Source organism: Gracilinanus agilis, chromosome 4 (genome assembly GCF_016433145.1).
Source record: "Gracilinanus agilis isolate LMUSP501 chromosome 4, AgileGrace, whole genome shotgun sequence".
NCBI lineage: Eukaryota > Metazoa > Chordata > Mammalia > Didelphimorphia > Didelphidae > Gracilinanus > Gracilinanus agilis.
In genome coordinates this window covers 119,312,026-119,333,041 of record NC_058133.1, presented here as the reverse complement: position 1 = coordinate 119,333,041, position 21,016 = coordinate 119,312,026, and the positions used below count along the sequence as shown (strand labels likewise).

General features: G+C 36.9%; 2 protein-coding genes across 4 annotated transcripts in view; one reads left to right on the top strand and one right to left on the bottom strand.

Moving 5' to 3' along the window:
• Positions 1-3,924, top strand: part of ANGEL2 (angel homolog 2) — a 40,516-nt gene extending 36,592 nt beyond the window's left edge. For both annotated transcript variants that reach the window (XM_044673327.1, XM_044673326.1), the window contains exon 9: positions 3,378-3,924. In XM_044673327.1, coding sequence (XP_044529262.1) covers positions 3,378-3,529 — 152 coding nt within the window. In that variant the 3' untranslated portion in view covers positions 3,530-3,924. The remainder of the gene's footprint in view (positions 1-3,377) is intronic.
• Positions 3,925-11,166: 7,242 nt separating this feature from the next.
• VASH2 (vasohibin 2) overlaps positions 11,167-21,016 on the bottom strand; it is a 46,254-nt gene continuing 36,404 nt past the window's right edge. For both annotated transcript variants that reach the window (XM_044673966.1, XM_044673968.1), the window contains one exon: positions 11,167-11,333. In XM_044673966.1, coding sequence (XP_044529901.1) covers positions 11,261-11,333 — 73 coding nt within the window. In that variant the 3' untranslated portion in view covers positions 11,167-11,260. The remainder of the gene's footprint in view (positions 11,334-21,016) is intronic.

Below are 21,016 nucleotides of genomic sequence, written 5' to 3'. Positions count from 1 at the left end.
ATAAAATTACCTCCCAGAGTTGATATGAGGCTAAAATGAGATCCTATTTGTAAACCTCTGCAAAATTTGAAGTGCTATAGAAATGCTAGCTATTATTATTGCTGTTATTATCATTATGGTGTTGAGGCTTTTTTTAGAGGTTATAGGTGTGTTTACAAAAATAAAGATGGGGGGGGCTACAAAAATATGTGTATAATTGAACTCATTGAAACAAATATTTTAACCAAATTTTTAATATGAGAAAAGAGCTAGGTAGTCATTGTAAGTGATTCATTTCAACAAGTATTTTTAAACTACTTATATGTAAAGCTCTATTTGAAGTACTGCAGATACAAAGACAAAAAACATGACAATTATAGTTTTCAAAGAACTTGCATTATATCAAAAAGGTTGAAAGGAACATGAAAAAGTAAAATAAAGAGTAAGGAATGAAGGAAATATTTAACTCTGGTAATATTTATGGAAAGAATGAGCACTAAAAGCTGATTAAGATAACTTCTTAGATATCCCCTTTTCCATAAAGATGAGGCAGAAATGGTGAATGCATTCCAGCAGAGAGAACAGCTTCTGTAGGTGAATGTATGGAGATGGCATACTAAGTTTTGGAAAGAGAAAATGGTCTGGTTTGCCTAGAATAGGAAGTGTATAAAGAGTAGGGAGTAATGTGAAATAATTCTGGAAAGCTCAGTTGAGGCCAGATTATAGTCTTCAATATCAGGCTAAAGAGATTGTATTTTATCCTAAAGGCAGTGGAGAGCCAATTAAGGTTTTTGAGGAGGGTGGTAATATGATCAGATGTTGGAAAGGTTTGGTTGCTTATATAGTAGTAGAGTTGGCCTTTAAGGCATGAGAGTTGAGGATAGTGAACTGTGAAGATACTGTGTTTGAAGAGACATCAATATTGAATTGAAAATTTAAAATTTTTGAATTGAATCGAAAATTTTAAATTGGGATAAAGAGAATCAGTTGGCTACTGGGATTCTTGAGGAACGAGGGAGAGTTAAGTGACCTGGTAGTCAGTAGATGGCACCAATAAAGCTCTGGACAGGGTAATTTAGACACAAACCTTTGAGAAGTTTTCTAGAGCTTGTAGCAGAGGAAAGGTCTGAGAGTTGTGGGAGTCAAAAAATATGCCAATTTCTCTCTCTCTCTTTTTTTTTTACTTTTGTTTAAACCCTTAACTTCTGTCTTAGAATCAGTACTGTGCATTGGTTCTAAGACAGAAGAATAGTAAAGGCTGGGCAATGGGGGTCAAGTGACTTGCCCAGGGTCACACAGCTAGGAAGTGTCTGAATCCAGATTTGAATCCAGGACCTCCCATCTCTGGGCCTGGCTCTCAATCCACTGAGCCATCCAGCTTCCCCCCCCCCCCCAACTTCTCCTCTTGACCCAGTTAGGTGGGTAGAACTGAGAGGAGCCACCAGGAGCCACCAGCATAAGAAAGAAGTAAAAAGGATGAGATGATTTCTACAACAATGCATTGTTATATAAACACCAGAAATATGGAGGATTAGAAGAGATCCATGGTGAAGGGAAGTTTGTTAACAAAGACAGAGGTCCAGAGGGTTAAGAAGGGCAGAGGAAAATAAATGCTGAGGCCCAGTAAAGATAGGATTGAATATTGCTGGGAGAAGTCACACAGGAAAGTAGTTTGAAGGAAAGAGGGAATTGAAGTTTGCTAGGACTTGGGTGGGTGGGTGGGGAAGAACCAGTTAGTTGAAATATGTTAGAGGATCAGTAACAGTGGTGACTAGTCATATGGCCTTTAACTGTGGGCATGAGAGATAATTTATGAATAATGTGAATGTAATATTAGTACTACAAAAGTATGAAAAGAAACAAGAGGACCTCCCAACATATTGTGTTTTCTGAAGAATATGTAATATATGGCATAAGAGAAACTTAAAAATCTGCACCAGCAGAAAGCCTGTCTTCACAGATGATATGACAGATCCATCAGAGTATCAAAACCATTAATCTCATTTTATGTGGGAAGAAATCTTTGTACTCTGCATTGCTCAGACAGCATCATCTACAGAATATTTGGTTCTAGGTACTATATATATATATTAAGTTGAGCTTTGACATGCTCAGAGGAAAGTAACAAGGACTGTAAGTAGTGGAGAGAGGGAGTGTTTATAAATCCTGTCATGGAAAATAACTTAAGGACCTGATACATTTAGTTTAGAGAAGATAAGATTGTTTTCACATGTTTGAAAGAGTGTCATATGGAAAAGCAGTTAAACTAATTTTTTGTATCTCTGGAAGTCTGTCATATCAGGTGGGAAGGAAGCACATTTTAGTTTATCATAAGGAATAATTTTCTAATGTTTTCAGTAATTTTTTCAGTCATGTTCAACCCTCCATAGCTCCATTTGGGATTTTCTTGGAAAAGATAGTTACTAGAGCAGTTTGCCATTTCCTTCTCCACTCATTTTACAGATGAAGAAACCAAGGCAAATGGGGTTAAATGACTTGTTCACACAAGCTAATAAGTGGCAGAGGCTGGATTTGAACTCAGAAAGATGAGTTTTCCTGATTTCAGAACTGGAGCTCTATCCATTGTATTTGCCAATTGTTTAGAGCTATCTAAAAATGAAATACTTGGTCTTCTAAGGTAGTAGCTGCTCTCCATCCATGTGTTCACTTAAAGGAGTGTTCAACCACTTTTCAGGAGTGCGAGGCAGGAAGAGATTATTGAACGGGGAATTTCTAAATTTCCTTCTACTTCTAAAAATATATAGAATAAATAGTGCTTTTTTAAAAAACACAAATCATTTTAGGTCTTTACGATATAGAAAATATCTATCCAAATGAGAGGTTGGAAGCCATTCATCCTAAGTACCTTTTTCCTTGACCAATCTCTCTGTGTCCCTCTCTCATTTCTCATCTTCCTTTCTCACTCTTCTATTTTATCCTGTATAACTGTGTTGAACTCTGTTGGTAGCACCAGAACTGTCCTGTCTGTCCCTCATGGTCCTTGCCACTTTAGCAGAATGCCACTAGGTGGTGTAAAAGGATTGTGGCATAAAATCCCACTATTCTGCTCCAACTTGGTTTTGTGAAGTTGCAGAATGATTAGTGAATGAATTTTTTATGTAGTTGTCCATCCTAAATGACTCTTATTTAAAATGTTCTATGTGTAAGTATTCTGTACTAAAGAGTATTTGTAGATTTTGTTACAAGATGAAATAGAATTAGCTGTTAATAATTACTCAGCAATAATATTTTATTAATACTTCAAACATCATGCTGATCTTTTGATTGGGTCTCAAATCTCACTTGTCTCTATTACTAGAATATTAAGGTTGTATAAGATATGATGTAACTCATAATTAATGTATCACAATCTGATAAATTGTTTTTTTCTTATGTAGGAAATGAAGTTGCTTTAGTTGGTGGCTTGAAACTTCTAGGTAGACTGTCACTTCTTACAGAAGAAGACTTATGGACTGTTAATGGACTTCCTAATGAAAATAATTCCTCAGATCATCTACCCTTACTGGCCAAGTTCAGGCTTGAACTCTGACATTGTTTCTTTCATACAATCTTCTTTCTTATTATTCCATTCAAGGAATAACAGTTTGCATGCTGATTTTATGTGTATAGTTTCTCCAGACATGGTGTTAAATAATTATAGTAATTTGTGATTCCACAAAATATAGATCTAAAGTTTTACATTAATATCCTTTTTTATAAACTATGTGCCAGACTAGTAAGAAAATGGCATTTTTTTTCAGAGATGTAAATGCTTTTTATTGTATATTTCAGTAAAAATGACAAGTTCTTAAAAACAATTCACTTTCTATAGTTGTTTTAGTAAAAAGTTGCACATATTTGAAGCAAGCTTTGTTTTGAGTTAAAAGTAACTTTCCTTTGATTTTGGTGAACAGTGTTCTTTCAGACTACATCTAGTTAGCTACCTTTCCAGGTGCCCAAAATTTTATTGAGAGGATCCATTATAGAGCACTAATTAGTTCAACTCTGAAATTATATGGTAGTTATATTCACAAATATTCAACAAAGCATGTTTAAACAGTTTCTTAAAAATGACTTGAAATGACTTTTCTTAAAAATACAAAATCCAATTCTTTTATTACCATTCTTAGTATTCAGTATGCCTTCATTTTGCTGAGGAAAGGTTTGGAAAGCTCCTAAAAGCACTAGTTGCTTTACAGGTGTTCATTCTTTCAGGATCATCTCTGGAACAGAGTAACCAGTCTCAAACCAAGGCTCTGAGCCACTTAACCCTCTTTAAGCTGTTTCTCAGGTTTTCTTTTGTCCTGATCACACTCAGGGAAGGATAAGCCCATTCCTCCTCCTCATTTTAGGAGCAACACATACTTTTATTCAACTAACTCAACATTCAGTAGACAGTTCTTTCACTAGCAGATTTACAGCTTCTGCCTTCAGCAGATATTACTGAAGCTACTGCACAGATTGCTTTTTCCTACTGCTGCCTCAGGAACTTTAGGAAACCTGTGGATGGTGACAACTTTGTGACCTAGTGATTTTTAATTGCCATTTTAAATTATTTTAGTTGTTTACTCATTTATTTCCAAGCTTTCGCGTGCGTGTGTGTGTGTGTGTGTGTGTATGTGTTTGTGTGTGTTGTTAATGAATGATGCATTGCTAAAAAAAAGCCATGTTTATTGCATATAGTGAAGGATCAGATCAAATGAATAATGAATTATCACCTTCATTTTCAAGTATATCCTTTCTTACTCCCTTAACCATTGAAGAATACCTTGTAAAAAAGATTAAAAAAAGAAGAGGGGAAAAATAATTTCAGCAAAGCCAACCAACATATCAACTACAAGACCCTAAGCTTTTATATTAAGCAGTCATTTTGTGTTTGTTATAAAAATCTTAACAATGAATTTCATTTTATATACGGTACTTCTGCCCCCAAATAAAATCAGTGGGAAAAAGTTCATGCTCTTAAAAATCATTTAGTTCAATGAGTTTTTAAAATAAATATAGACCCAAAGAAAGTAGATTGAAGGTGAATCATTGATGATATATAAGGATTTGCTCAGTAAAAATTTTTCTCCAATACTACTTGTTCATGTTTATAATTTACTGGTTTTTTAAGTAACATATTAACTGCATTTCTAGGGTTTTCTACATTTCTTTTGTGCTGTCAGCTTCAGAGCATTACTGAGATACTCCATATTATGCAAGTTATATACAGTAAGTATTAAATCAGAATGACATGGTAGTAATCCCTGGGAAAAAGTAATGGAAATGAATTTGACTCATCACTGATTGTAGTTATATGTGAATGAACTAACAAGGCCTTTTTAATAGGACCTGTTTTACTCCCAAATTAAGCATAACTAAAACTGTGACAATGCAATTTTCATGGTTCTTCACAATAGTGTGGTTTCAGGCATTTTCATAAAATACTTTACTTTGCAGATTTGAGATACAGAATTGCTCTTAACTTTAGTATCCTCACTTAGCAAAATGAGCTAACTCCTGTGTTTGGACTCAGGCCAAAGGTGCTCAATAACATTCTTGTTAATTATTTGAACTTGAGTAGGAAGAACTAATTATCTACTTTTTTTTGATTGTCTTGACTCTTAGTAAACAGAAATTGGGCCTTGTCTTCTCCAGCAAATAGCAGCAAAACCTGATAGTACTGAAACAAAATCCTGCTAGATTGTTTCTGGTTCTGTATGCTTTATTAAGAAGAAAAGACTATGAAACACAGTGTTTACTTTTTTGGTATCAGGATATTATATGTAAATTAAAAATTATCAGTAGGGAGCAACTGTGTGGCTTAGTGGATTGAGAGCCAGGCTTAGAGATGGGAGGTCCTAAGTTCCAATGGGACCTCAGACACTTCCTAACTGTGTGACCCTGGGCAAGTCAACTGAACCCCCATTGCCTAGTGTAGTACAGAGAAGGGGGGATATAGCAGTTTTGCAGGCTTTGGCTGAATTCTAATGTCAATTAAGAGTTTAAAATCTTGGGAGAAAGTTTCAGTTGGACCTGGGAACTTGTGGAGAGAACCAGGGCTAGCTGAGCTGCTTCTTCTCCTTCTTGAGATTGAAAACTTAACCTAGTTTTGGAGTGTTTTTTGAGATTTGTTAATTTAGATAAACCCTTTGAATCTCCATTCTCTACCTTCCTTTCCCTTACCTAAATGTCTGTGAGGAGTGAATAAGGAGATTAAATCAAAGAGTAGTTTCAAATCTGTGAGAGTTCAGCTATACTCTTGCAGTACTTTATCTAGAGAGGTTAGGTAGCCATCATCATAATTCCTTTTGATTTCAAATCACCTTGAGAGCTGAGTTAAGGCAGGACCTTGCTAAAACACCATCTCTGCTTCCCTTCCCCCACCTGAGGTTTCTTTAAGTAACTGTTAGGGCTTCCTTTAATTCCTTTTACCTGACAATTTAACCAGAGAAGATAATAAACCCCTTTTGTGTTTAAAACAGACCTGTTAGTTACTTTGTCAGTTAATTAGTAAGAAAAGGGAAGAAGAGGAATAGAATCAACATACTCTGGGCTTGAAGGGAAGCCGGGGTATCCATCTTGAAGGAAGGTGTAACTGCAAAACAAGTCCCTTCCTGTGAAATTAACTAAAGCCTGTAGTTAATTTCAATCAATCTATTTCCCCAGTTTATCTTTAGTCTAAGTCCTAGTCTATAAGCCCTGCTGCTTTTTGCCTTTTTAGATTAATTCATCTTCTCCCTGGCAAACCTTGTTACCTCAGTGATATACTCCCTGACTTCAGACATTCCCTCATTTTCTCCTACCTCCTAAGTTGCCATCCTTCATCATTGAACCTTCCTGATCCAATATATTGCCTTAACTTCCTTATTACCTAGTATATTCACTTGAATACCTTCAGCCTTAGATCCCTTGCTTTGTTCCCTGATCCTATCAGTTATTACTCCTAGCTTCAGCCTCAACCTCCCTATTACATCCTACCTGCAATCCATATTTCTACCTAGCAAGTCCCTGACAACATCCCTTCCAAATCCCCTATAACATAACACCTTTCCCAAATTCACCTATAACATTTGGTGAGCACAGTCAAACAAAAACCTACAATCTTCTGAATCAAAAGAAAATGAATTTTGCAAGAATAACTTTTGTGTTAGGCAGTCTTTCCTTACTGGCTTGGTCTTTTATGCAGGGACATTTTGGCTAATAAAAATACAAAATTTAATACAGCAATTGATTGAAATTTATGATTATTATAAATGGTTTGCCTTTACATTAGCTGAGTATATATGCTTCATACCCACGGCTCTGGCAATTATTCTGTCTCTATGGCACTTCATGACAATCTCAAAAGCGGTTCTGACTCATCTATTCAATTATTACAAGGCATCTTCTCCAAAACCCAATAATGAATGCAAGGAACTAGTAGAGAACATTAAATTAATGTTCCAGGTGTTAAAACAAATCCGGGAAGGCAAAGAACTCGATAAGCACACGATCTTACAGCTAGAAATAGTGGAATCTAAATTTTTGGGGCAAAAGGAAACCGAGAAAGAGCAACCTATTCAAAATGCAGTGGTCTCTGTATTCCCAATAGTGGACAGGACTATTGTACAGCCCTTACCACTCTTCTGCCTTGGAACCAATACTTAGTATTTATTCTAAGATGGAAGGTAAGGGTTTTTTAAAAAATGAACAGTAGTCTTCATTCTTTCTAATTCACTGTCCAACTAAAACAACTTAGGTTGTAGAAATATTGTGCCCCAATCTGAGATCTGAGAGGTCAGTGGTTTTTAAGAGGTCTGTGGTCACCAGAGTTGACCTCTTAACACCTGTTTAGTGGTGGCACCAGTTAAAGAAAGTATAGACTTTGTGAAAGCAGGAGAACAGCCAGATTTCCTTTTACACTGTTATTCTCTTGCCTTTACAGCTTTTAAGATCTAATATAATACCAAGTGATAGGTGAACTATCAGAATATTTAGTTGGAAAGATGACTTACATTTAAAGAGGTATAGGAAGGATAAAAGTGGATGATAAAGAATATTAAGAATTAACAAGATATTTGAATTTCACAGGAAGCTTAAGGGATAGTGAATTATGCCAAGTAGTAAGACAAATACAAATCATGCCAGTTCATATTTTTATAATAACTAAGCCCCTGAACTTCCAAGACATTTTTATTAAAGTTCCATGCTTTGTAGAAACATACAAGTCGATAATAAAAGCAAAACCTGAAACATGCACCTGTCTGGTTTTCCCTAAAATACCATTGTACAGGTTTTCATTTGCCTAGAAAAATATTTGCTGAAACAGTCACAGTTTTTCTTAAGTATTAAAAAATGCATTTGCCAGAACAAAGTTCAAGATAATAAACAAGATTCTGATTGTACTTAAAAAAAATAATACAAGTTTTCACATGGCTATATAGTTTATAAAACTTCAGGTGTAAGAAGACAGAATCAAATTTTAAAAGCTTTATTTACCAGTATTAATAAAATTTTTAAGAAATAATTGACTTAGAAAAGGTGAAATACACATGATTTTAGAATAATAGAAAATACTAAATATCACTTGTTGAAATCAAGTGCACTCAAAACAGCACAAACTATATTTAAAATCAGGATTTTGGGACACACATTTAAACTTTGAATGTATTTCTGTGATTAGATTTGGTAAATTTCTCTTGATTAATAACTGGTTTTGTTTACAAAATTACAAAACTTGAGAAAGATATTTTGATATACCTTAGACTGTAGGTAATTAAATAAACACAGATTAACTTTGAGGTAAAACAGCATGAATTTTTTTCTCATTTTAAGATTTTCTAAACATAAATTAATTTTCATCTTTGACCTTGGAACATTAGTAGTAGGTACAGGTTTGGTGGTTTAAGCTATTTAGACTTCTAGTGTTTTGTTCAAGCCTTGTTCCATAATTCAAAAAATGAAAACTCTAAGTTCAAACCAACCTATATTTAAATTCTCTCTTTTAGAAAAGAACAGAAATACAATAGAAAAATCACAGTGTTATGATGATTTAAGATATACTGCTGATTAAAGAACATTTAAATATATGTACTACTTACACATTTACATGACTGCTTAGCCCTTACTTAGTGGGGAGTAAATCTCTAAAGGATTTTGAATATGGATGAAATAATTTTATCAGTTGACTAATTAAACCAGTTGGCAGTTTTAAGGATTTTATATCAGTTCATTAGAATCAGATACATTCTTGTTTGCTTTTCCCCCTTCTATCACAAATGACAGGCTGTGCCACAATTTGGTATTATTTTGTATACCTCCTCATCTTAAGATGAGTTGACACTATAATAGTGTTACAATAAATCTAATTGTAAACTCAAGATCAATGGCTTACAGCTTCTTAAAAAAACATACAATCACCATCCTACAAACCTTTAAATGAAGTTGATGAATGTACAAAAGCATTGAGGTACCAATTCTACAGCATTGGTTACTATAATCTGAATTTTAAGGGCCAGTAAGACCACAGACTAATCTTTTAAAAGGCATAGAAGAGTAACACTTTAAGATCTTCCACCTAATAGGTATTTTAGAAGAATATGTGTTTTTTATTTCCCTGGCACTAGTACTTTTCGATAATAGTCTTTTGTGATTATCTCATGCCACGTGACTTAGCCCTCCCAATCAATTGTCATTAATTCCAATTTGTTGAAAGTAATCTTATTTGTACTTTAGTCAATGATAAGGAATATATTAATTTCCATCCCATTCTCTAAGTAATAATCAAAGTTTATATTGACAAAGGACAGAAAAGTTGTCATTTCACCTGTTTTTTGACTCTTCTGGCCAAATGAAAGAAAGCAGAAGGGGAAAAACCCTTTTATCAAAAATAAGCCTCACCTTCTCCCTTTTACAATAGCAAAATCTGTCTTTAGCTTTGTCCTACTAATATTGCAGGTAATATATGACAAATTACTTAGAAGTACTCTTTGAGTCAGTGTGCTGCAAAAAATGATATTCTATAGCCAGAAGGTACCTGGTAATCCTGATCATAAGGCCAGAAGTTAACAGATAATGCAGAGGTTAATGGATAAAAATAGTATTATTAGATGTTTTACTGTACTGGAACATAAATATCTCACAAATGTTCTTTTTCATTCTCAAATGATTATTTTAATCGTATTCCTAAATTCATTCGACTTTGAGTAAATAAATGGAACAGCATTTATGGGGAAGGGGGACAAAAGACCATATTGTCATGTCTGGTCTTAATATAAGACATTAGAGGAAAAAATCTGTGCATTTAACAGTAGTAAATCCTTTGGAGACTAGGCCTGGCTCAGTATCCAAAATAGATGAAACACGAAAAGAATGGTCAAACAGTGCTCAACCCCATTAATTCATTCTTGGCCTTGGCCTGTTAAGAATATATGCCACAGTCAGAGACAATCCTAACAGCACCAACTCTACCTCAAAGAGCTCCCAAACAAATGGGCTTTTTGCTGGCATCTACAACATTTCAATGCTAGTGACAAAAAATAGAAAGATGTTTTTTAAAAACCCATCTGTCAGGGAATGCCTTTAAGGAAGAGAGACAGGATAGTCCTAGAGATGGTTTCCCATAATGCCAGTAGAGTTCCAGTGCTTTTGAAGAAAATACGTGCATATAAGAGTACCTTAATTTCAATATAGGCATGCAGGATGAGAGCCTCTGAATACAAGGAAATCCCTACTATATAAATGTTAGGGAAACAATACAAATCAATTACCAGAAAAACTTAATACCATCAAGTTTGCATATCTTTCAGGTATTGAGGTAATATAAATGCTTTAAAAAACCACACCCACCTCTGCTTCAGTTATTGCTGAATATTGCTAATACTGATCATGAGTTAACTCTTCTATGTGTGTGCCAGTACTGTCCAAACACCAAAAACGGAAGAAGGAACTTCATAAACACATCTGTCTCTAAGACTACCAGTGTAGCACAGCATTCAGCGCCAGTTTAAGAAAAGAGGGATAAATGATATGACTCCACCATTGAAGTAGTTGTCCTCCCATTTTGGAGTAAAGGAGATAGTCCAGCCCCAGGTAGGGCTTATCATAATCATAATTATTATTATTTTTTGTCTTTTCTTGGTGGCCACTTGGTAAGTTTTTTTTAAGTAGATATCATCATCATCCACTTAAAACTATTTCTAGGTGACTCTTTAAAAGTAAAATTCACAGGATCTTGATAAAGAGTTGCAAATCCTCTTGAAGATGCCATGTGCTGGGTAAAGTGCAAACAGAAGCACTGCTGGCCATTATGGCTTAGTTAAATTCGGATCTGATAGCCTACTTCATTAAGAGTACTGAGGTCAGCCACCTTCTTACTTGGGAGTGAGGGCCTAAGAATAAAAGAAGAAAGAGAAAGAAAGGTATTTCAGCATATTTGAACAGGAATCTGTTCTTAAGGCCCTCAGGCACTTGTCAGTCATCTCTCCCCATTAGAACTTAGAATCTGCCACAGGTTTGGGAAACCTTCTAACTTTGACATTCAGTGTCGTTATATGTTTTTAGGGTTGACCATCCTATGTCTTCTGAGTCTCACTAGCTAAAGCATAACCCTTGTCCTTAAAAGTAAAATGGATTTCTGTGGAAATAGCAGAATGAACCAAAATTTCCTTGAGAAAACATAATTTCCTAGTATTCCCAACATGGTTTAGGGGAACAACAAAAAAGAAAAAAGAGTTTTTATATGTATCAGACATTCTTATCATTGAGGTATAGTTAATCTTCCAGATTTAGGAACAGAAAATCAAAATGAATGCTTTATATAATCTCATAAAGAAAAAATATGGGTGCTATGAGTTTTCTTATTGTTTGGGAAATCACGTGCTCATTGCTTCTACTACAACATAAACTCTTAAGAAAGGACAGACAAGCAAAGAGATTTAAATGATGTGCTTTGGAAGAACTATAATTTTTTTTTGCTGTGGCCCTCAGCCTTTCTTGAATGCTCAGATGTTCATATACTGAGCAGAATGTGTGCATTGAGAAAGCAAATGAGATTGGAAGACTATTTAATGATCCACTATCTTTCTTAAAAAGGATCACACCAATCCCTTCCTAATATTAAGACCAAATCTAGGCATTCCTACTGTTGGCCAAATAAAAAAATATTGAGGCTGCTTCCACCCTCTTTCTAATTCTTTGATAAAGGATATGAAAGTCAGATATAAAGTTTTCCATGAAATTTGTTGACTGATTCTATTTCAATGGATTCTGCACCTTCCCTGAGAGGATGAAAAGAAATCTTCCAGTTGTGCATGAAACTAGTATTGCTTTTTTAATAAGTGCTAAAGATAGCTCAAAATGATAGTGTGATACTGTTAAAGAGTTTCTTGATTTACATCCTTTTAAGGCATTCTTAGAGTAAATATTTTTGTCTGGTATGAACATGGGGAATACAATTTTATGTGGTGGAACTAGAAATAGGTAAACAGCCAGGCCTTATCACTGTCCACTTACTGAAAGTCACAAGACTTGTCCACTGAAAGAGTGGAAAGGGAAGGAGGCAGAGTAACTTGTCAACAATTTGTGTTCTTAGGGGGCAGCTATGTGACTCAGAGGATTGAGAGCCAGGCCTAGAGATTAGATGTCATGGGTTCAAATCTGGCCTCAGATACTTCCTAGCTCTGTGACCCTGGGCAAGTCACTTAACTCCCATTGCATAGCCCTTACGCCTTAGAACCAATACATAGTATTGATTCTAATGTGGAAGATAAGGGTTAAAAAAAAAACCAACAAAACAACAACAAAAAAAATAATTTGTGTTCTTATCCTTCAAAACAACTAAAATATTCACTCCTCCTAGATAATCTTCCTAGCTTAGCTCCATCCAAACTGTCTATTTCTCTGTCTTGTTATAATAGTTTCTGTTCATTAACATGCTGTACTATATATACTTCAGTATCATGTATTTGTCATTAATCATCCTACCTCATAGGGCTGTTGAGAATATCAAATGAGACAAGTGAATATGAAAATGCTTGATTTTATTGTAACGTACCTTACAAAAGTCACAGATGAATATTATACTTCACGTTTTAAAAAAAAGCCTAGGGGCATGTCATCAATAGGACAGCAACTTCCTTTTTTTTTTTTCTCCCCAGCAATAGGCTCTATCCATTCGTCAGTCAAATATAAATAGCCTTTGTATTATCTAATATTTTGAATTATCTAAGCTCTATCTCTCATCCATTAACTTTGAGGAGAACTGAACATATTTCAAAGCTGAGCTTTATGTGTGTGAATTAGTGTCAATATAAAAATATATAATATAAAAAAATATAAAAATATAAAAATTTTTGTCAAGTCCTTTATAATTTATTCCAGAAAGGACAACTGTCTTTATAAATTAATCAAAATTTGAGGTCTTGATATTGTCAAGATTACTGCCCAGGTATTTTAAAGGCTAGACTTAAAAGTGACCTTTAATTATACATACAGGAGTCATGATATCTCCTCATCTCAGATCTCTAAGCACGTGCCTAGTTTTCTTTGATTCTGCACAAGATTCTCAATAGGTTCCTCTCACTTTGTTCACCTCTGTTGAACTTTTCACACAAATGAAAAAGAGAAAAGGAATAGACATTTACATGGCATCTTGTATGTCCCAGGCACTATAATGCTTTTTACAAATATCTCATTTGATCCTCATAGCAGCTCTGAGAGGAATGTGCTGTTATTATCCCAATTTTGCAGTTGAGGAAACAGGCAAATCGAGGTTAAAAGATTTGCCTATGGTCACACATGTGTCGGTGTTTGAGATCACATTTGAACTCGGGTCTTCCCAACTCCAGGGCTCAGCACTGGCCTAGAATGTGCTAACTCTGCCTCACCCTCTGTCAAACTATACCTACAGTTTGTCTATTCAACCCTTTTAAGTAATGTACCTTGCATGGATTAACAGTTTTGGATATAACTTTCCTCCTGCCAAACCTAGCCCTTTGTATAAGTAGTAGTGACCTAGGGACCTGCAATCAATAGGATGTGACCTCCCAATGATTTTCCCAGCAGCTGGAATAAATTTGTATAGAAACATCCACTCTTCCATTTGTGCCCAGGAGTTCACATCTGTAAGACCACAGGGCCACTTGAGTGCAATCTGAAGCCATGAAGAAGGAAGGGGAGAAACAAAAAATCCTGTACCTACAAGCCTGGCTTTACTAGTTTAAGCACATCAAAGCTAAGTTAGCCAGCAAACATATCCTTCACAAAGACTTTTCCCAGTTAATGTCTCACCTGCCTTTGATAACATCTTTTTGTTTTTCTCTCTTAGGAGGTGAGAGAGCAGGTGTGTGTGTGGGAGGGGGAGGGAGGAAGAGTGAGAGAGGAAAGGAAGGAAAGAAGGAGGGAGAGGGGAGTCCGGAAGGAGGGCGAGAGAGAGACAGAAAGAGAGAGAGCAGGGACTCAGGAGAGCAACTGTTTAGTGATGGTCACATGCTTATTCACAAGCCTCCTCTGCATAGGGTTGGCCCTGGATGTACAATTGTGAAGTTCATAGAATTTGTGTTTGGAATCCCAGGTTCTACTATCTAACCTATCTCAACCCTTTGTTAATGACAGCTCTTATTGCCACCTGATCTCTCTCTCTCTGTCTCTGTCCCCACCCACCCACCCTAAGGAAAAGTAGTTGTTAAGAAATACTCTTATAGTCATCTTAGAATTTAGTATAAATTAACCTGATATGGTTTTATGTAGCTGTCTCATAGGTAACTTTCTTTGAATCAAAGAAATAAAATCTGTTGGTAAAACTTCAAGCATAAGAAACCAGATAGGAGACTTAATTACTTTTCTGACCGGGGAACCTTTTTTGGCACCCCTCAAGTTACAGCACAAAGGTAACAGTATCCTGGGCTTCCTGGTGAGTCTGATGCTGCTCCTACTTTTCTCATTTACACTAGAAGCTCCCCCAGGGCAGGGGTTATGGTCCCTTTCCTCTTGTTCCTTCCCAGGGTTTGACATATGATGATGTCCACAAAGAACACCTACTTATTGCCTGGCTGATTGTACCAGTATGGCTTATGTTTGGCTGCTTGTGATGCTTCCTCTATGGGGGGAAGTTAAAGAGAGACTAATGATAATCACAAAAGTCAGTGGTGAGTAATGAAATCTTTTTCTTCCTAGCTGCAGCACCTAGAATTTCCCTAATAAAAGAGAGAAGTTGGGTTATGACAGATTGCCACTACAGGTGAGGCTCTACTCAAATTGAGACAGGTTGCTCTTCAACTCTTGCCATCTGATTGCTAGACCAAACCTGAGAATAAGCTATTGTTTGTAAAGGCCTCTTCTCACCCCTCCCTGAAGTATAAATAGAAAGATTACAAATAGACTTATTTTTAAGAATTACAAGTGTTGAGATGATTTTAGCTGGGGTTGCACTTAGCCAAGAACCTTTCATTAGATCCAGAGTATTTTAGGGGTCAGGCTGAATTCCCTTTTTCCAAACCCATTCTCCATCCCTATCCCCACAAAGGGGGAAGGGAATGTGGCTTGCATTCCTGGGGAGAATAGGAGGAAACTGTGTCCTCTTTTGAGCTTTTTCCTTTTACTCATTTTATTTGGGGACAAGGGCAAAGGCGTCTTTGTTTTTTTCCCTTGCTGCAGGACAACCAGTATCTTTTGCTATTTGTAATACTAAATGGATGATTTTCTAGGGAGCTTTAGAAATACAGGTATTTGCAGGGGAAGGGAAGAGGGAAGTAGCTGGCTGAAGGGACAGCAGACAGGATGCTAAATTGAACAATATCATCCCTGCCTTCTATTGTGGTTAAGAAGTTAATCACAAAGGCAGTCACCCTAGAATGAACTAGAATAAAATCACTGTGATCTGGTCCCTCCTTAGCTAGACCCACAACTCCCATTACAAAGGGTTGGGCTATTCTGACCCTAAAATACTTTGATTCTGAAACTTTAGATACAATTTGTCCTAGGATATGTGTCGGGACCAAATAGGTATTTATAGGAATGTCGTCCTATCAAAAAAAAAAAAAAGATTAACTATGATTCTAGATTTTCCTAGAGAGAAAAAGCACTCTAGTAAATGAAATAAATATTTTACAGACCTTAAAGTGTTATAGAACTGAAGTTATCATTACTATTATATCATATTACACTCCAGGCTAGTATCAGACTTAGGAGAAGAATAAAAGAAGCTTCTGAACTAGGAAGTTATGTCAGGAACATCTTTAATGGCATTTTTATTTCCTGCTTCTAAGTATGGATAGAATGAAAAAGTTGGGAAAGTAGAGGAGATAAGTAATTTTAGGGAAAAGGTGTGCCCTTAGTAATTCTAGCTTCCTCACCTCCACCTCCCACTTCTATTACTTCTCTACCTTTTTCAGAACTATGCCTGAGATAATTTTTAGCCCTCTAGTTGCTATCTAATTGGAATGGCTTAAGTTTTATTATAAAGCCTGGGGAGGAGGCAGCTAAGTAGCTTAGTGGATTGAGAGCTGGGCCTAGAGATGGGAGATCCTAGGTTAAAATCTGGCTTCAGAAACTTCCTAGCTGTGTGACCCTGGGCAAGTCACTTAACCCCCATTGCCTAGCCCTTACTGCTCTTCAGCCTTGGAACCAATACACAGTATTGATTCTAAGATGGAAGGTAAGATTTTTTAAAAAATAAAAATAAAAAGACTGGGAAAATTTTCAGGGAATTAGGGAGAGAGGCCCATGTAAAGTCATAAGGTAAGTTTCCAACAGGTAACTTTTTAGCCCTCCCTTTTCAGAAAAGACGAAACCAAAGATATTAGTAATAGAAAATCAGGATGTGGTCCAACCCTAGTCTCTCTTTTGTTATTGATATAATGGGAAATTCATGGCTATGTTCTAAATTTAATTTATATGCTATTGGGGGAGGGATAGTGCAGAGAACAACCTCAACTAGGGCAGATGCCTGGTGAGGGAGATTTCATTGAAGACCAATCTCCTCCCTCCCTCACATTCCTTACCTCCTATGATTGCAGGCACAATAGGCAGCTAAACAACTGTTAAAGCCAACAGCTGAAGTTGCTATATAAACTGATAAGGCCTTCACCAGCACAAGTTTGGCCTCTTGTCACATTCCCCAGCCTTTGTCCCTTCAGCTTGTCACTAGTTTGGATACCAGGCTTCAATTAGAGTTTTTAGACTGTAAGTCAACTTCTGTGGCCAGACCCAGGGTTCAACTCATCTCCTTTCTTCAACTTGTCACCATGAACCGTTACCTGTATAGTATGAGACTGTATGGTGGTGAATCTGAGTCCTTCAAAAACTTATTGTCCTTCCATCCTTAATCCCTGGACCATTTGACTAGCCAGTTTGGCAGAGGATCTTAGCCTAGACAATGCCTTTTTTGGGCACTGCTGAGAGAGAATTCCCTAATTCCCAAGGCTCTTTACCCTTTTTTTTTTTTTCAATTTTCCCTTTATCCTGAGCTAATTTTTCATGGGCATGGTATGATTTTGGAATGGTGAACAGCAGGGAAGAGAAGTTCCCCTGTCACTGAGAGTTAACATTGCACTTACAACGATGATGGTATGCTAACTTCTGTCTTCTGTAGGCATGGTCCTTCGGTTTGGCTGCACAACAAAGTAGCCAGAGATTAGGGGATTAAATTTAAGCTAAAGAAACCCTAGTCTGAGGACATTTCTACCTCTGCCCTCACAGAGAAGAATGGCATCTTGGGCCCCATCCATGGTTTCTTCACTAGTGTCAGACTATGAAAGGCAAGGTCTTTCTCTTTGACCTCACTGATAAAGCTGAAACAAAATTTTAACAGCCCCCTAGATCCCACTAGATTCAATGCCTGAAGATACTTAATAACGGGGTCAAAGTTAGAACTAGTAGTGGAATCTATGAACTTCACCATCTCATCTTACTGAGTTTAAAATCTTGAGATCTATTTATTGTTGGAAGCTTTGTTTTAGCTCTGAGTTCAGCAACTTTTCAGGTCTTTAATCACATTTTGGCTGGAGCGGGAAGGAGAGGGTCACTGATAGCCTTAAGTTCCTATTGTTCTAGTGACAACAGCACCCATAATTGGCCATCGCATCTTACAAGAAATACCCATTTGCTCATTCTAATAGCATGCCTTTTTATGACCAGGATGGCTTTCTAATTGGAAGGGATCTATGATTACGACTCAGATCTAATGTCACAGGTATCATAGGCCAAGAAGGATAATTTAAAGAGGAACATTTGGCACTTTAAAAAATACGTATTTTTGAAACTACTCTTTGCCCTCATTAGAAACTGTGAAATGATGGAATTGGACTAGATGAAGCTCTAAAGTTTCTTCCAGCTCTAAATCTGTGAGCCTATGAATTATAGGGTAAAACTTGTTTGGTGGAGAAGATATGGAAAAAAAACCCACAGACATCAAAAAGGGGGTAAGGACAAGGAGGGAAAATTGAAAGGAGCACAGGAGGTGGTAAAGAGTACACAGGAGATGTGAAGAGAGTAACCTTAGCTTCTCTCAACCTAATACTAGCTCAGCAGTTGCTAACAAACTCCCAGTCATCTGACCTCCTATGTCAAGAATGAGACACTGATACCATGTTCCAGAAAGAACATCCAGACAACTGTGGAAAGGGCAAAGAATCTGGAGCTGGAAATAGCCTCAGCTGGATGAGGACATGGAGCCTCTTATAGTATCCATATACTCTTATAGGGGACTAAGCATTGTAGTAGATGGGCTCTGTGCCCACTGAGGTGCCTGTTGTAACCTTCTAGCTTGCCAGTTATTTCATAGGTGCTGGCATTTAAAAATGACCAAATGGCTTGTCAGCCAGTGAAAAAGGTGCCCAACCCCTCCTAGTGGGTCTCAAAACCTTGAGTAAAACTGGGTCAGAAGCAGCATGGGTTAATACTGAGCCAGGAGTCAGAAGACCTAAGTTTTAGACTTGGCTTTGTCATTGGCTAGACCTTGTAAATGGGCAAGTCACAAAACCGTCTGAGCCTTAGTTTCCTTATCAGTAAAATAGGACAAATAATACCTACCCAGCCCACCTTACAGAGTGGTTGTGAAGATCAAATGAGAGAATGCATGTAAGGTGTTATATAATATTCTTATCATCCCTCGAGAAAATCCTGCTTGATGATGAAGCTGAGAAATGACTATTTCCCTGGACATACTGTTAGGAATAAGAAAGTCCTCCGTTTTAATTATAGCTCACTCTGTGGTAGTGCTAGAGAAGGAGGAGCTGTCGATGAGTCATGGGGAAGGGACAATTAGTTTCTTTTGGAGGATTTATTCTGACTCCCACCTCTCCAGATCACTCCTCCTGCCACCCTCCCTTTCCATCTCTACCTTGTCTATCCCTCATCTCTTTTTGCCACCCTAAAAGCCCAAAGCAGTGTCAGGGTTTAACATAAGATCAATTTTAGAACTGTAGTCGACCTTAGAGATCATCTAGTCCAACCATTTTACAGATGAGGAAATGGAAGCCCAGAGAGATTAAGCCACTTGCCCAAGGTCACACATGTGGCAAATGGTTTGGCAGTAGTTGAATAAAGAACCATTTTAGTTCTGCTTTGCATATCACATACATCAACCCAAGAAAATAAATGCTTTTTGAGGGTAGGAATAAGACCAAAAGGTCATATTATATAATAGACATAGAGCTGGAAGAGTCCTAGAGACCATCAAGTCTGACCCCCTCATTTTTTTTTTTCCAGTGAGACTCTCAGGGGTAGAGTGACCTGCCCAGGTTTCCACATGTGCCAGAGTTGAGATTTGAACCCACATTCTCTGACTCCAAATCCAAGATTCTTTCCTTGATTACTCATCAACAGTTTTATTTTTTTGTATCTGTATCCCTGAAACACAATGCTTTGCTGCATAGTAGGTGCTTACCCAATGTCTGTTGACTTAAGTTGAACTGAACTGAATTAGGCAAGATACTTCATTTCCAGATTCCTTTACTGTTGGGTAAAAGGTGAAGTTTGGGCATCCTTAGAGTACCCGCCTTGATTTGCTTCACAGTCACCAAAGGGCCTCCTCTCCCAGGAGGGAGTTCATCATTTTGATGATCAAACTGTGTCCAAAGTCAGCAAAGTTTGGGATGGGAAAATTCCCGTGATATTCAATCACTGAGAGGAGTTTGTGAGAGGTAGCACAGTGTAATGGAAAGAACAATGGATTTAGAATTGGGGAAGACCCAGCTGGAATCTTGCCTCTGGCATTTACTAGGTTTGCTACCATAGGCAAGATACTTAACCACTCTGAGCCTAAGTTTCCTCATCTGTAAAATGGGATAATACCTTTCAGGGCTGTTTGAGGATTGAGGAGATAAAGAATAGAAAGCTATTATCAATTCTTTCTGCTGGTCTTATTTTCCCATCCTTATTCCTAATATTTGCCTTTTCTCTGTCTTTAGGTCCTACCATTAGTTAGATGACCAATCTGAACCTGGAATTGCAGATGGGAAGAAGGAGGAACTATTTCTCCTGCCACTAAAAAGTTAACATTACACTTACAAAGATGCTGGCATACTAACTTCTGTTGTCAATAGGCCTAGGCATGGTTCTTTTGGACTACAGGACAAAGTATCCAGAAATTAGGGAACAGAGTTTGGGCTAAAGATTCTAAATAACAGACACTGGTCTCAAGAAATTTCACTCTAAAAGGAGAATAAGAACTCAGACTCTATTCATCAGCATTTTAATAACTCCCTTTTACTTCACCCAAATCCAGACCTAATGGTTTCTATCACAAAATCAGACCTTATGACATCATCTAACTCCTAACTGGGCTTTCTGTCCACCAAGAAGACCTCATACCCTTGATGACCTAATTGTATGCCTCCCATCACTCTATGATCATCACTAGCTTCCCCATTACATTTACAATTACAATTTTTAAACCCCAATTGGATTGTAAACACTCTAAAAAATGTTGCATCTTTTTTGCTATATGCAGAATCAAACCCAGTGCCTTGTGACATAGTACAAATAGTAATGAACCTGTTGTCAGAAGATTAATTTTCATATCATGATTCTGACATATATTAGCAATATTCCCTCCCTGAATTTGTTTCCTCTT